Source organism: Spea bombifrons, chromosome 6 (genome assembly GCF_027358695.1).
Source record: "Spea bombifrons isolate aSpeBom1 chromosome 6, aSpeBom1.2.pri, whole genome shotgun sequence".
NCBI classification, from domain to species: domain Eukaryota; kingdom Metazoa; phylum Chordata; class Amphibia; order Anura; family Pelobatidae; genus Spea; species Spea bombifrons.
Window position 1 is genome coordinate 8,883,844 of NC_071092.1, and position 16,349 is coordinate 8,900,192.

Genomic DNA, 16,349 nt, shown 5'->3' on the forward strand with positions numbered 1-16,349 from the left:
CAGCCTTAGTTAGTCATCATCGTTTTGCTCTTAAAGTGAATTGTTAACTGTCCATCTCAACTCTACCTTTATGTTAAATCCATACCGGAGTCTATTTTACTGCGTGGAAATCAGCGCAGGCTTTCTTTACCGGTGTTAGAAAATGAGGGTTCGGTTTCAATGAACTCCACCTTTACCTGTCTCTACTGAAAGTGGGGAGCATTCATCAGTATGCTCTTTGCACATGCTCAGTAGCACGCCAATTCCAGTCAGGGAGCTCTGAGCCTATTGGAATCAGTCGGAGTACAGCCAATAACTCAGACATTCTGTTAGGATGCATGTGATTGGCCACATTTTCACTCCAATCGTGAGACAGCCCTGGCACTTTAAGGCCAGTGGCCGTCTGATGACATAGATGTTGATGATGACTGGAAATGCACGGCCGGGCATATCCAGCCACTGGCTGCATGCTGTACCACCTGATCTGCCTCCGGAGCGCGTGGCGCAGTGGTAATCGTTTATGTTTACTGTATTATTATTTGTGCCGCTTCAGGTCAAAAAAATGTGTGCAGCTCTATGAACAATCAATGTCAATTAATATTGTGTGCATTTTGCCCTGGGAAATAAAGCTTGATATCTGGATGCCTCAAGATTATTCATCCTCGCCAGCTTTCAATTCAAAGACGATCTACATTGTGAAATTTATGCGCTGGATTTTGGCGTCGGGGAAGCTAAGAGTGAATGACGTGGAATAAAAATAACGCGTACGTTTTAGAAAAGGGAGCAAAGAAATGATTCTTTAGAAAGTGGAACATTAGTTAAAAGGAGAGCAGCTTGTTCTATTGACATAACAAAGGAAATGTTAGCATTCTATGCTATGGTACGACACTCAGTACTAATAACATGTTAATTGGTACCCAAGATAAGAGCTGTGAAATCAAAGGCAATTATTACCGACACGGAACTAGAGCGATAACCCAATAGTAAAAAGCCAAATTATAGCCAAAATACAAGGTTCTGATAGACAAAAATATCTGATTCCTAGTCAGCCATTCATCGTACACAAAGCCTCTCTTCATTACGTGTTAAAGGGACCCCATCTCCATGCGCGTTAATCGTGTTTTCAATCTAAATGTCTGTTTATCTTTGAACTTGTAATTTTGCTGATAACCAGGGCACTGCAGGGGCACTCCTGGGATGATCTTCACACCGGCCTTATACCTAATGCCCTAATGACAGCTGTGAGCATCTACTGAAGAGAGGTAATAATTCATGGTGCCTTTGGACAGGCCCTGGAAAGAGAGAATGGAAAGAAAGAAAGTCACTTTCATAAGGCTTGCTAAATGTTTTTTTAAGGAGTCTTCTATTCCACCTACAGTGAAAAACTATTTTCTAAAAGATTAATATAAAGTAAATTGCAAACGATTTTTTTTTATGAAGCATGCAATTTTCCATTAGTACCACATTGTTACGCGTAATAACTGTCCCTTTTCCTCTCCCCTTATCCCTGTTTTCGAGGAACTCAGAATATTTGCCAGGAATGAGGGTATCACAGTGTTTTACAGCCTTAAAAATATATCTCGCTCTCTCTCTCTCTTTATATATATATATATATTCTTATTTTTTAAATAGCTACCAATATGGATACCTGGGAGCTCTCCATGTTTGGCCCGGAGTCTCCAGGTGAAGCCCTTCTTCTCTGGGTCATTTTCTTTTTCTTCTCCGTGAAGGGAAGCAGCGTTTGGCCATTTCCGCTCCCTACCCACTTTCCGACCTACCCCTCATCTACTTTGCTCCCACTCTCCATCCACTAAAGGCTGTCTATGACGCAGCTCCTACATGAAGCCATATAGAGTGAGAGCTCCAGGTAACCTAACTTGGGAAGTTGCCGGGAATATTATTAGGTCAAAATTTAAGTAAACCCCTGCCCAGTATCCACTCCCAAATGAGAGAACCACTTTTTAGCCAGTTGAAATATTTGGAGCTTTTTTTTCCTGGAATTCAATTCTTCTGTATGAAAAATACTAAACACTACCATGGGTTATGCATCATTTTTAAACATTCCTGTCAGAAACATAAAGTTAATGTTTCCATTAATTTACAGAACCAAAGTTATTTGAGACACATACTGTAATCTGCACGTCCGGAGCGTCAGCAGGCAGACGAAAGCTATTTACTATTCATTTACTCACCTGTGCCTCCTTGGCACCTACAGGGAAGGGGGCTCCCGTAATCGCAACAGGACACAAAGACCATGCAGAGAAAATGCATCAGACTGTAGAAAACCATTTAAAATACCATGCTGTGCCAAAATATGTTAACATTTTGTTATATAAAAATATGTTTTATATATATATCTATATAGATAGATAGATAGATAGATAGATAGATAGATAGATAGATAGATAGATAGATAGATATAATACAATATATGGACAAAAGTATTGAGACATCTGACCATTATACCAATGGGGACTTTTATGACATTGCATTCTAAATACATAGACATTAATATGTAGTTGGTCCTCCATTTACTGCTGTAACGGCTTCCAGTCTTCTGGGAGGGCTTTCCACAAGATCCTGGAGTGCTTCTGTGGGAATTGTTGAAAATTCATCTAGTAGAACATGTGTGAGGTCAGGCACTGATGTTGGACAGGAAAGCTTGGTGTACAATTTCTGTTCATCCCAAAGGTGTTGGATGGGGTTGAGGTCACGGCTTTGTGTGGCGGGTCAAGTTCTTCCACACCAAACTCATCCAACCGTATCTTTATGGACCTTGCTTTGTGCACTGGGGCACGGCCATGCTTGAAAAAAAGGCTTTCCTCAAACTGTTCCCAAGTTGGAAGCATAGCATTGTCCAAAATGTCTTGGTATGCTGAAGCATTAAGATTTCCCTTCACTGGGTAAAGGGGCCCAAACCCCGAAAAACAGCCCAAACCATTATCCCTCCTCCACCAAACATTACAGTTGGCACAATGCAGTCAGGCAGGCAACATTCTCCTGGCATCAACCAAACTCACCAGACTGCCAGAAGCGTCATCCGTCACTCCACAGAACCCATTTCCACTGCTCCAGGGTCCAGTGGAGTGTGCTTTACTCCACTTGATCTGACGCTTGGCATTGTAGTTGGTGATGTGAGGCTCGCATGCTGCTGCTCGGCCATGGAAACCCATTCATTGAAGCTCCAGACGCACAGTTTTTTTGCTGATATTAATGCCAGTGGAAGTTTGTAACTCTTCCTAAACGCTTCCACTTTCCAATTATATCACAGATGATGAAATGTTACAAACTAACTTATTGCAAAAGTGGCATTCACTACCACACTGGAATTCACTGAGCTCTTCAGATCATATTTCCCAAATGTTTGTAAATGCAGATTGCATGGCTTGGTGTTTGATCTTATACACCTGTGGCAATGGGTCTGAATTCAATAATTAAGAGTTGGGTCACAACACATTTGTCCATATAGTGTATATAAGGCTCCTTCAGACAGAAGAAAGTTGCTTTTTACCCGTAAAGTCCTTTTAAGTCAAAGTATAGAGCAGAAGATAAGTAAGACAAGCATATATCCATATAATCTGCTGATTTCCAATGAAATAATCAGCATAAAATGTAAAATTCTATTCACATTAGATTTAATGATGTCTACAAGGAGCTGCACAATTGTGGATGCATATTTGCCTGGTTTCCCTACTTTGTCACATCCATATCCCCCAAAAAGCCATGTCCACCTGTGGCCCCTAGGGGAGTGGGGCAGCCAAAATTACACAAATTACATTTTTATTAATACCCGATTCCGCTATCGAATTACATGGAACAATATAAAAAAAAAACCTTTACAAAGATCAACCATGATTTTGCTGATGTTTGTCCTAAACATGTTTTTAATAGAAATGATTGAGACAAAAACTCTTTTGTCTAATCAAGCAAAAAAAATGTAAACATATAGTATTTTTTTCTTATTTATATATATTTATATAGGAAATAGATTTCCAAGATATTCGGTGATATATGGTTTATTGTTCAGCTGTCGCTTGTGTTGTCTTGTTTATTGTTTTCTGGGAAATATCCCACAGCACTAGCCCCCTCCATCTCTGTTGGGGTAAATGGTATAATTATAACAGTGATGCACTCAGGAGTCATAAAACCCCAGCTAGAGAAATGTATTCCGCTCTCAGATCCTATGGTGCCTCTTACTAAAATGTCTTAGCAGCACTCAAAGTCATAGCATCATGACATGTAACACGTGTTAATGCATCCTTCAACATAAGAAATATTGCACAGCGCACTGTTTACTTGGCCAGAAGCAAGGGGTTTACATTCGCAGCCATTAAATCAAATAATTCACATTTTCGCACATGGCGGATCTTGACATAGAGGTCCAACCCAGTGCTAATTCATCCGAAAATTCTATAGCAGATGTTAAATAATATAGTTTTTCGTACAGTTCATGAAAGTGTAAATGTGCAACCGAGAGGAGGAAAGAAGAGAGAATTAATTCTTCTTCTTCTTCTTCATATCTCTGGATTTTTCAAGCATAGAGCTGATAATAATGACCTATGGAAATTAATATATAGAAACACAGAATCTGACAGCAGATACGAGCCTTTCAGCCCGGCTCCTCTGCCCGCTTTCCCAGTTGAAGCAGACTGTGTTTGTCTATTATCGTGATTTAGTTCAATATCAGATTGAATTTAATGACCAATATATATGCAGAAATCCAGATCATTCCAAAGGGTTCATGTAGTTTTTTTGCTGCAGTCATAGTTACTTTATCCAGTACAAACAAGTTTACATAAAAAACAAGAATTTTAATTGAACTGAGCACAGGGCATATTCTTAGGTAAGCGATATCTTCTCCTTTGGGCTTGTATTCTTTTAATAGTGGTGCCAAGTTTTGGCCCCAGGTTGACCCTGCTACATCATTCTGGTAAACTGGAATAAAACCTTCCAATGTAACCTCTGCTTTAACTAACAGAAGGACAATAGGAGATCATAACAGAAAAATAGCCAATATGCAGTGATGCGTAAAAATGACAATTTTTTGTAAACATTTTTTTTTCATTTTATCTCTTATTTTCTGTCTGAGGAATTTGGACGGGTCTGTTAAAGTGTTTGCAAAAACACACAAAAGTTGTTACACTGCAAAATGTGTCTGAAATGTTTCTTTTAAATTAGCGCATATGTACTTTTGGTGAACTCTTGAAATGTGAATCCTTAAAATCTGAGAAGCAGATTTAATTTGTTTTTGTATTTGCAAAAAAGTATGAGATAGCTGAGGTTATCGTATGTATCTAGGGTTAGGTACAGTATATTTTTCAAAGAACAAAGCAAGGATCCAGCGCATACCCAGGGAATCCCATTCAATAAACAACTATAAGGCATAAATATTGGGGATTCCGCCACACTTTATGGCCATCTATTGCTTAGCCAGCCACTACGTCAAAGTACCCCAAGTTTGGCGAGTCCTATCTAATTTTTTTTGGCTATATCGCTTACCAAAGAGCTGAATCAGTGGGACTGCACAGCATTTTAACCCAAAAATATTTTTGTTACAGAACAAATAGGTCTTGAGGTCATCTTTAAATAAGTCTCTTTAAAAAGGAAGTGTTGGCGCAGATGTCTTCTAGGTAGGGAGTTAAAGTTTGAAGGCACTACTTAAGTAGCAGAAATGAATATTTAGTATGTGGTTACGTGTTAAATCCACAAGCTCTGGCCACTGCATTGAATAGAAAAGATAATCAAAATCTTTTATTGATACATTCTCTGACAATATCACAGGGCGTTTTGGGAAGGGTGTTTCACGAGGTTGGCACGTAAGCAGAAAATACTCATTACAAACAGTAGAAAACATACATGCTTTTTGTCACATTGGAGTCCACGGAGTGGCCCTCACAGACTAGGCTCGGACAGATCCCCAGAGGTGGATTAAAATCATGGCCACCACACCCCACGTTCCTGTCGACAAAACCCTAGTCACGGGCAAATGAATAGAAACCAAACACAAACAGCAGAATCCTCCGACAGAAAAAGAAAAAAATAATAAAGCTGAGATAGGACATGCATTCGGAAACAGGAGACCCCCAGGGCAATAGCCAATCACATACCAGATCCTGCCAGCCAATCACGCTCAGGAATGGTCTGCGTTGCTCACACAGTTTTTGGTCATTAAAGAAACCTTGTCTTTTGTTCATGAATTAATGAGGGGGAACCAACAAACAGAGGACCGGGGTGGAAAAAATAAAGAGGAATGGGCGAACCATATGAGGAGTGTGCTTTGACATGGAAGCCGATTTAGTGAAGTGCTCATAGCTGGGGAGACAAGTGTCACATGAGAATAAACCCCCACCCCAAAAAAAGACAAAATTAATACAAAAAGAAGAAACATGAAAGGGTAAAAGGTTTGCATGTAAAAAGTTCTCAGAAACTGTACAGAAAGGTCTGAGTCTGATGGTCCCGAGAGAGGCGGAAGAGCCCGGGTAACTCCCGCTCACAAACTTGCTTCATACGGGGCTTGGCACCCATTGCTTGGTCCTAGGTCTTGAGAGACAAACCAGGAACAGTTCAGATGGCTTGGATGAAGCAGCTGTCCCCAGTCCTCAAGGGCCGTGCACCATCATGTCCCAGTAACTCCTCTCGTCCCATGATTGGCCGCCGTGGGAGAGGCACTGGGTGGAAGGGGAGCAAACCGCACCACACGACGTAGTAAGTGAAAATGTTGCTGCTCCTATCATCTTTCACAAGGAAGATGCCTATATCACCAAGTTGTTATAACTGACGTATTTCTTCTTGGTCGCTGGACCTGCCAAGATGAAAAAAAAACAAGATGTTTGTGGACACATTATAGATATTCTGAGAACATATGCTGAGGTTTTCTTTACTGGATGGAGCAGTACTGTGTATACACAACATGCTCAATCATTTTTAGGTCATCAAAAGGTTTTCTCTCCTTAAGCACCCATCTAATGATTAACCGGATCTAATATACTGAGATACAGAACCTTTGCAAGGACTGCTGAATATTTAACTGCAATATTGACTATTCGTTATTTGGTGAAAAAGGAAGAAATCAATTATTCTACTACAGAAGCTCATTGGACAAGGTTTTTCTTAGTGTGGATTGATTGGATGAACAGTATACCTGTACTGAACCTGTACTTGTACCCCATGATTACCCACAAACATCCATCCCCTTCCTACATACATATATCCAACATCACCTTATACTAACAAGGAAGGGGCAAGGACATTTTTGCTAGAGAGTTTTAGTATTACTGGGGAGCAAGTATTTTAAAATCAGCATATGGATCCTCTAAAGGTTGTATTTTCTCCTTGTAGTAGTGTTATTTATGTGTTAGTTATGTTATGTTTTAGTATATAGATCACCTGTAACCTCCTATTAGTTAGAATGAGAGGACTGACATCTTTATTACAAAAGCCCAGGTTTTAGGTAATACTTCTTTATGAGACATATCGATCCAATTCCCCAAGCACGAGCAGAGTTTGCAGTCACTGCGTAAAACAATATACGGGCTTTGGGAAATATTAAACCTCCTGATGCTCACCTAAGGCTTAACACGATTAACAGGCCCTGCTTGGTGCAGTGTATGCTTTCAACACCAAGTAATATATTATGCCCCTCCACATTATTACATATTAGTGTTACACCATGAAGTCACCACGAAGATCTCAGGTAAACCATAGGTGGCTTGTGACATCTTCAATTCAAAAGAAAAATAAACATTGAAGAGGATTCTGACCTGTTGGCTTCATATCACACGATATGGAACCGGGAGTTCAGAACGCTGTCTTGGTATGAAAGTATGACTATGTTTTACAATTATAGTCACAATAACGTGTACAGGAAAAAAGAACAAAATCCGTCACATATATGGGATTTTATCCAGAGGATGTCACACATCCAGGCTACTGTGACATTCTCCTGTGTGAGAACCTTCTGTTAAATGACCCTCACTTATAATTCTATAACCAGGGGGCACAAAATGTATTATTATCCTTACACGGTTAAATTAATAGCTATCAATAGGTCACAAAGTCACACGAAAAGCCCTGGGCCTGATCCAAGCCTCTAATCACATCTCTTATAATAACAGTATTCCCTTTACTCGCGTGTGATGTTGGGAGGTGTCAAGGAAGGTTCTGAAGTCTAATACAAGAGAAGTCCAAGGTCTGAATAAGGATTGGGGCTTTTACAGCAGGACAAAAATGAGCAGATTATTTGAATTTAATGATTCTTATCTGCCGTCAAATTATATTTTTCTACATTTGTGTAGAAAAAAGTCTTAAACTGACGACTAATTTAGTTGACAATGATAATCCATAGGAAGCGAAGGAGATAAAACAGGTGAGGACATGGGATTTAATCTGCAAACGGATTAAGGTGTGGGCAGGATGTACATCTTTTTCTTCAACTAAATACTCCATTTTCCGTTTGGTTAATGCAACAATATTCATTTTTGCATTTATATGGCTATTTAACCCTTTAGTTGATGCACACTTGACTTTTTTAATGATCTGCTATAATCCTTAATTGTCAGTTCTTGTCAACATTTGTGGCCATGGACATTAAAAATATCCCGAATTAATGTGATCATAACAGCCATGTCTGTCTTGGATATTAATAGAATCCGCAATGGTGTTTAATGCTTTTTGAACACACAGCAAAAGGTCACCAAATTTGTTCCTGTCCTCGGTTAGCTGCATTAGGTACAAGCGAGAGCAAATAATCTTCGTGACAAATTCATATAGTGAGTGACAAACACCAGACAGCCGAGGGATTAAACATCTGACATTGTGACTAGTGACATCTTCAAGAGAGTGCAAGACTCTGCCTTCATTATCCAAAACGTTTGCTGGGGGCTCAAATTTGACCTCAAATCCATGTACAATAAGGCGCCCGACACTTGTATGCTGCATAACAGCATCTAATGATGTGAATTATTACAAGCAAATTATAAATTGGATATATTAAAACGTTCTACATTCTACAGACCAAAGGAAATCTATGAATGTATAATCAAAATCATATTAAAAACATTTATTCTAATTGTTTTATTTTGGCAACTAGATGCTACCAGACACTGGTGGTATTTGGGAATTGGCTGAAAGAGGTGCTCGTTTTTTCAGTAATTGGGTCCAAATCATTTAGGAGATGACTTGGGGTACTGAATGTATTGTAAAACTGACTTGATAAAGTCCACATTCTCCCATTTGTCTTTCTTTAAGAGGAACATTCCCTCTTTGGGATCCAAATTCCCCTATCCCACTTTCCTCCCCTGATGTCCCTCTTCTGTAGGAGCTCAGAATGTTTGATGAGCATGAAGGTATCTCAGTGTTCTTCAGCCCTAAACATCACAATAATGTGTATATGTAAGCATGTTAGCTTTTCATGTATATACTGTTCTAACCCATGCTTCCTTAGATGTATAATGATTTTGTTACACGTTTTATAGGGATAACATAGGAATAAACCTGAGGATTAAATACTTTATAATGTACCTGCTACAGTCTTTATCGTTTTATGATCAACCATAAATATATTAAAGAAATGACTGCACAGTATGGGGAAATATGACACATTTTTGTAATCTTTTATATAAAATATGATGAGTCTACATATTCTGACCACTATAAAAAAAAATCCCCTCCTGTTTTCATTCCAAAAACCTTGTCAGTTTACTAGCGATGATATGACTTCTTGGAAAGAAGATTCATTTTCCTCCCAGTCAAAATTCTGTAGGTACCTGCGGTTATGCCCTGATTATGGAAACCTGCTTAAAATGAGAAATGCTTTTACAATTCGAGTCATAAAAAAAAAAACAGAATTATGCATAAAAATGACTGCTATTTTGTGGATTCCCACTGCTTTTCCACTTGAGTGTCTCGGCAGGTTCGTCAAAACTATACAATTACAAGCGCTTTTGGAGCCATAGGGACAGGCAAACAGTTCTATTCTAACACATTCTTGGCCTGTCTGGTAGAACAGAGGTTAAATCAGACAGCAGGGGGGCATAATGTAAATAAGGAGTTGGAAGCTATAAAAGAGGTTTAAACTACTCACGCAGCTTAGAACATAAATCCAGCCATGCACTTCCAAAGTCGTGCAGGCGAGGATTTGCAGGCGGCATGCGTAATTTCGTCATGAAACATTCATAGCGGAATTAAAAATGAACTAGTGTTTAGGATGATCCCTGTGAATACGGAACACAAAAGCTAGCGGAGTCAATGATATTAGAAGTCTTTTACTGATCTAGGATGGGGCATTTACCAGTAGGCATCGCCGATGTGCCCTGGTAATAGCATAATAAGTGGCAGATGTTCTGAGGGTCATTTAACAGAGATAATGTTCTGCGTTCGGATGGATTTTGTATCCGACTAGACCTAAACATTAGTTATTGGCGAGCCAGACGGCTAACATGCAGGCGAATGTCAACGTAGCTGGGATGTGCGACGTGCTCTGGACAAAATCCTATGCGTTAGATAAGCAGGGTATGAAAGTTTATGAATTCCCTAAGCTCGTCTGAATGAACAGATGGGAGGTTGTAATAGCGTTTGTCCTCCTAGACAAGGAGGGTTTATTGCCGTATTGAGCCACTGCTGAAATGTATTCATGGATATTTCCGTTCCGGGGCTTCCATTCTGGCCAACAGCTGGAAGAAGACAGGAATTGATAGGACAATTGTGCAGAGAGTGGATGGGGGCAGCGAACTGTATCTGAGTTTGGAAAGGCACTTCTAGACTGCCAGAGCTTCACTGCAGTGTATAAATTTCACCCGGAAAAATGTCGCCTGACAATTGTAAAAGCCTAGAAACCAGGAATGTCTGATAATATATATCTGACTATAATCTTGGCCTGAAGATTAAGTAGCTCATAATGCAATAATATACGTACCCTGGAGTGTCTTGATTTATGAGCTGGACAACCTGAAAGGAGGCGACTAAGTGGCCCTGGCACTTTAAGGATATGATTGCGCGCGTGTTATATTTAATACTCTTGCACACCCCCCCTCCCGATTGGAGGAACGTGCCCCTTCTTGAAGTACTCCAAGAAGTAATTCAGTAGGATTATGGAGAAAGAGAGGTGCAGATACGCTTCTCCATCTCCACAAATCTGTCAGCAATATTCTGGCCCCGTGGAGCACTTCTGCAAAAGGTCCGAGCCACAGCGTGCATCATAGAGACCTCTCCCTACACAGAGGCTCCGCCTTTTTTGAGGAAGTGCTCCGGGAGGTTTGATTAACAACTGATAGCGAGGCGAAGCAGACGAAGAAAGAAGACAGAAGAAAGAAGAACAAGAGAGGCACGGGAAGAAGTGCAAAAGGTGACAAGGACACGTAGGGAGACATTGAGAGAGGGCATCAGGGATATTCTTGTGTGCGCCAGGGAGGCAGAAGACACAACCGCGTTTCCGGGAGACATGGGACATCTGCTCTCACAGCATGTGGCTGTGCATATCCAAACTCTGCAGCACCTGGATGGGCAGTAATAATAGGGGACTATCGGCAATCACCCCACCATACATTTGCCCTGTGAGCCAGATAGCTAATCCAGGCTTACCCTCAACTGCTATTTGGGAATCTTTCTGATCGCGATTGCAGACGTTTTTCTTTTTCTTTACTAATGTCCATTGTATCTGCAAGATTACCTATTCTAATTCATAGGGTGGCTCATATCACATGAAACCCCAAAGCTTAATTTAGTGAAAAAATAGGCACCTGAATTGACCATTTGTGATTGGAATCCAGAGAGCTATGATTCACCAGCTGCATCGCACGTTGGAACACTGCAGGGGCAGGGACATTTACACATATAACTAGGGTATTTCTCCTATTTAAATCTCACGGATAAAATACCCCACAGGGAAATATTCATATGCTTCATCCCATGCTGTGTATTTTTAAAACCTTTACTTGGAGAGAGACATTATTCACCGACTCCAGAATCATTTCACACCTTCCTCTTCTCTTTGCACCTTCTAACGTCACAGTTATTTTTACACTGAGTTTTACAGCTTCTTTTTTCACTTTTCTCCCACTTATTTGCATGTCTGCAGTAAATAATTTCTTATTTGAATCAAGTAGGAGCATTCTTCTTAGCGCGCTCTCTATATCTTCTGTGCCGATTCCAGACTCCTAAAGCAGGAATCATTGTATGAAAACATATTTATTTTTTTATATTAAAGTGAACCTGTCATCCAACAAAGGGAAGGCGACAGGGTCCGCTGCAGGGAACTATGACATCATATATACACACTGTCATGGGAAAATCACTAGCAAAGGTAGAAGTTATACTTATGTGAATATTACTGGTGCTGGTTCCTGGTACTTTGCAATATGGCTTCCTGGAGACTGCATGCTCACTTATGTTGAATTCTAGAACACTGTATCTGAGATTGAACTCCAATTCTTCCAAACTCTCCCCTCTGGGAATCAGGCAACTTGTAATGCTACCAAATTAATAAACCTTGCGGAATGGAGACTTCTATTTACTGTCACTATTAGTGACAAATTACACTAATGTAGAAGGAGATCGCCAGATGAACATACGACCCTGACCCCTTCCTCTTTTGTTTCTGTAATGACCAATCATTCTTGGATAGTGAAAACAGGTAGTGGAATGAACACAAAAGTCCATTGATTTTATGGTCATAGAAGGAAAAAAAATAATGGTGGTCTGCTTCCTTCTACATATGTGAGCTACATATCAGCTCACATTTTGGCAGCTCTTAGGAAGATGCTGGTAGAGTGGATTATACCACAGCCAGGAACAGCAATAGAAATAGGAATATTGGGGTCTGACGGAGCAGTAAACATGGTGAAAGCAGGTATAGATGGGGACTTTGCATTTTTGTTGCAAAGCACATATACCACATTTGGTGGTAAGGGCAGCTATTCCAACTGGGATTAGCTGGGATTGCTGGGCACTTTCACTGCGGTGTGAAGGCAAGCCAGTAGCTGAGAAAGGAGCAAGAGAATTTTGGTCTACCCCACCACTCTCTTTGTCAGGGCGTAGTCACCCTGTTGCGGTTGGAACTCCACCCTGGACATGAAAGAGCTGATTCTAGAGCAGCAGCAGGCTCTTCACTTTAATTTGCCCTTACAATAATTTTAAAACTCAGAGGGGGGGTAAGATGCAGCACAAAGGGGGCATGCTCGGCGAAATGGAGGAGTTGGAAATGAGAATTTGCAGCTGCACTGGCAGCAGCATCACCAACACGTCCAATGGTGCATGAAAAGTCTGTCTGCCAGTGTCTGCCCTGTGCGCTGTGATGCTCTACCATCCCTCTGCATCTCAATCTCTGCCTTTACTCTGGGGGATCATTTTTGTTCCTTTTCCTAATATTTAGGGGGAGTCAGTCCTATACCATATGGCTGGATGTGTTGTCTGTCAGTGCCAGCCCTGTCTCTTCTGCTCAATCACTTTCCTTACTCTGGGTATCAATTCTTGTTCTTTTTTCCTAAAATTGAGGGGCTGAATGTGTCTGTCTGCCAGTGCCTTCCCTGTGCCCTGTCAATTCCTTCTTCTTTAATCCCTCGCCTCCTCTTGGGATGTCATAATCCAGCTATGCCATTAAACTCAGTGCCACTTCACCCACCACTCCTTCTCATTAAGACCTGTTTCAGAAGGAAAGTTTTGGCATGCTGAGGTGTCTCTCACTATAATTAACCCGCAGAAATAAAAAACAAAAGATCAAACGTATTATTGACCGTGTGGTCGAACTCTGTACACGAAAGGAGCCACACTGACAGCTAGAATTATAAGGCTTGAAATATCACTGTTCTCTGGCTTGATAGAGAGATGGCCAGATGACAGCTTTTAGATAACAAGTGATGAATTGAAAGTCACAGCACAGTAATATGTAGCTGTTGGACTAACAATTAGAGCTTGGAAGAGCGAGAAATAATGTTTTTTTTTCGGTAATGATAAAGTGCACTTTTGAGATTTTATTCTCTATGTCCAATAATCCTTCCCTTACTTGGCTGATGCAGTAGGAAAGCGCGAGGAAATTAAGGTGTCCTTTTTATGACACATCTATTCTGTCTTCCATCAGCAAACAAACAACATCAACATTAATGGGCAAATTACATAACCGCTATTGCAGCATTTGAGCATCCCATGGGAGACAAAAGCTGCCAAATCGAGCCACTCCCTGTCTTTGAGTAACAATTACCCATGCCCATTAGAAGGGATTTATTAATGGAGATTACGTTCCAACTCCCAAAAGAAATAAGAGCCTGGTGTGTAAGAGAGATTCTTAAGATTCTGAATAAATTGTGGGTTTCCTCTCTTAAAAGATGGCTTCTACGCCAATAGGAGCTGTCCATAGCATTCCAAATGCACATGAATGGTTCTATCCATTAACTCATGGCAGAAGAAAGGCAAAAATTACCAGCAACTACCGGTTTCCTAATTTCCTCTGGGAGATGCATACAGAAAGATGTATTAGGCAATAGTGTTAGCTCTGCGCATGATGACACCCTGGATACAAATACGTCTAGGCTATTCCTCCTCCAAACAGCTGAAACTAGGCGGTTTCTCATGAGCTCAATGGTGATACTAATTTAACGTTCAAGTTAATTCACTTTGAAGAGAGCGGTAGTAGAAGATAATCCAGAAGCCTGAGCAGTGGCATGTGCCTAAAATTTATATTGGCCGCATTAACACTTGGCATCCTTTACCCCTCAATGTGTGCCGTTGTTAATGTTAATGGGGACTTGGGCAAAAATGCACTGGTGTCCTGTAGAGGTCACCTTAGTAAGCCATATAAGCCATGGGCAAGTGTTTTTTTTCCAGCTAGGTCTTAAGGAGTCTGCTATGCAAATACTTTACTATAATAGTGCAACAAAGTTATTAAAACATAAGCACAATCTCCAAAATAAAATTTCCAACTCAAGTACCATAGTAGCAGTATTATTATTTCATAAATAAAGGCACCCACCCTATTGTCTAATTACTTAATTGTTGCGTCTTCAAGATCCACAACACCCATGATACCCAGCCTAACGAAGCTGTAGTTTACTATAACAGAAGATAAACAAATATTACATTTGGGTCCTTCTGCCCATGTCCAGCCAAAAAAACAATTGGATATCATAATCACAATCAACTTTAACCTGCAAAGCAAGCTTTCTCTGTCCTTGCTAAAATCTACACCAACACACACCAAAAGGGTTAATCGTTTCCTTTATGCCCCAACACAAAATACTGACGAAAAGAAAACAAAAGAAGAAAAAAACTACTGTTGGATGGCGTGAGATAGTGATTCCTAATATTATCCCAGCTCTTCATGCACAGCCACAACAGTACGAAGCTCCCATTGCATTTATACCCACAGGCCATAGGTCTTGCTCTCACCACCCTCCCCTACTGCTCGGGGACCCCACAGAAGTCTCTGGCTTCTGCCCCCCTCCCCCCAGTGAAGAAGATCCTGTATCATATACAGCTTGTAGCCATGGAAACCACTCATTTTTATTTACGGTTAAGCATAAGATGCTCTGGCCACAGACAACACACAACATTTATTCACATGTCTGCTTTCCTACATTTCTGTTTATGTTCATGATTTAGTTTCATCCATTCTGCTCCGGCAGAGCCAGCCGGACGATCTGTCAGTGGAAAGGCTCCTAAGTGGGAAGGACTACGGATCTTACACCACGAGCATGTGAGCAACTTGTACCATACTGTATAATGGAAAGGGCAAAAGGGGACCTGGAGGGGCAGTAAAAGCCATATATCACATGCGCCTCAGTGGCTGCAAAGGAAACATCCCATTCACAGAGTGTACATCTATTGGATCACATTCAGCGGGTGCACACCTAGGAGATCACATGCCATTAGTGCACACTCGTACCATCCCAGTGAGTGAGCGTACACTTACAAGATCACATTCAATGAACATAACCAGACAGGATTTCCTTCAGTGAGCATACACTCACAGCATCTCATTCAGTATGCACATGCTGATGAGATCTCATTGAGTGAGTGCACATTTGCTGAGCACAAGCACACATTTTCGCCTTCCATATGTGCACACTCATTAAATAATTACAACCAAATGGATCCAATACAGTAAACGTAAGCACACAATGTCTCATTCCGTAACTGCATACCCACAGGATCCCATTCAGTAGCTGCATACACACAGGATCCAGTAACAGTATATCCATGAGATTCCATTCAGTAACTGCATACCCAAAGGATCCCATTCAGTAATTGCAAACCCACTGGATTCCATTTAGTAAATGCACAAACTGCAAACCTCTTAGGTTCTATCTTATTACTCCACACTCAAATAATCTAAATCATTGAGTGCACACTTAGAGAATGCCATGCATACTTCCTTAGGCCAC

At 40.7% G+C, this 16,349-nt stretch overlaps 1 protein-coding gene and 1 long non-coding RNA gene across 2 annotated transcripts in view; both read right to left on the bottom strand.

The window, feature by feature from the left end:
• Window positions 1-5,703: 5,703 nt before the first annotated feature.
• GRM7 (glutamate metabotropic receptor 7) overlaps window positions 5,704-16,349 on the bottom strand; it is a 163,061-nt gene continuing 152,415 nt past the window's right edge. The window contains exon 10 of the mRNA XM_053468590.1: window positions 5,704-6,781. Coding sequence (XP_053324565.1) covers window positions 6,732-6,781 — 50 coding nt within the window. The 3' untranslated portion in view covers window positions 5,704-6,731. The remainder of the gene's footprint in view (window positions 6,782-16,349) is intronic.
• Window positions 12,012-12,452, bottom strand: LOC128499708 (uncharacterized). Its single transcript, XR_008354799.1, has 2 exons — window positions 12,360-12,452; window positions 12,012-12,323 (listed from the first exon to the last, which is right to left on the bottom strand). It is a non-coding gene; the product is annotated as an uncharacterized LOC128499708 (long non-coding RNA).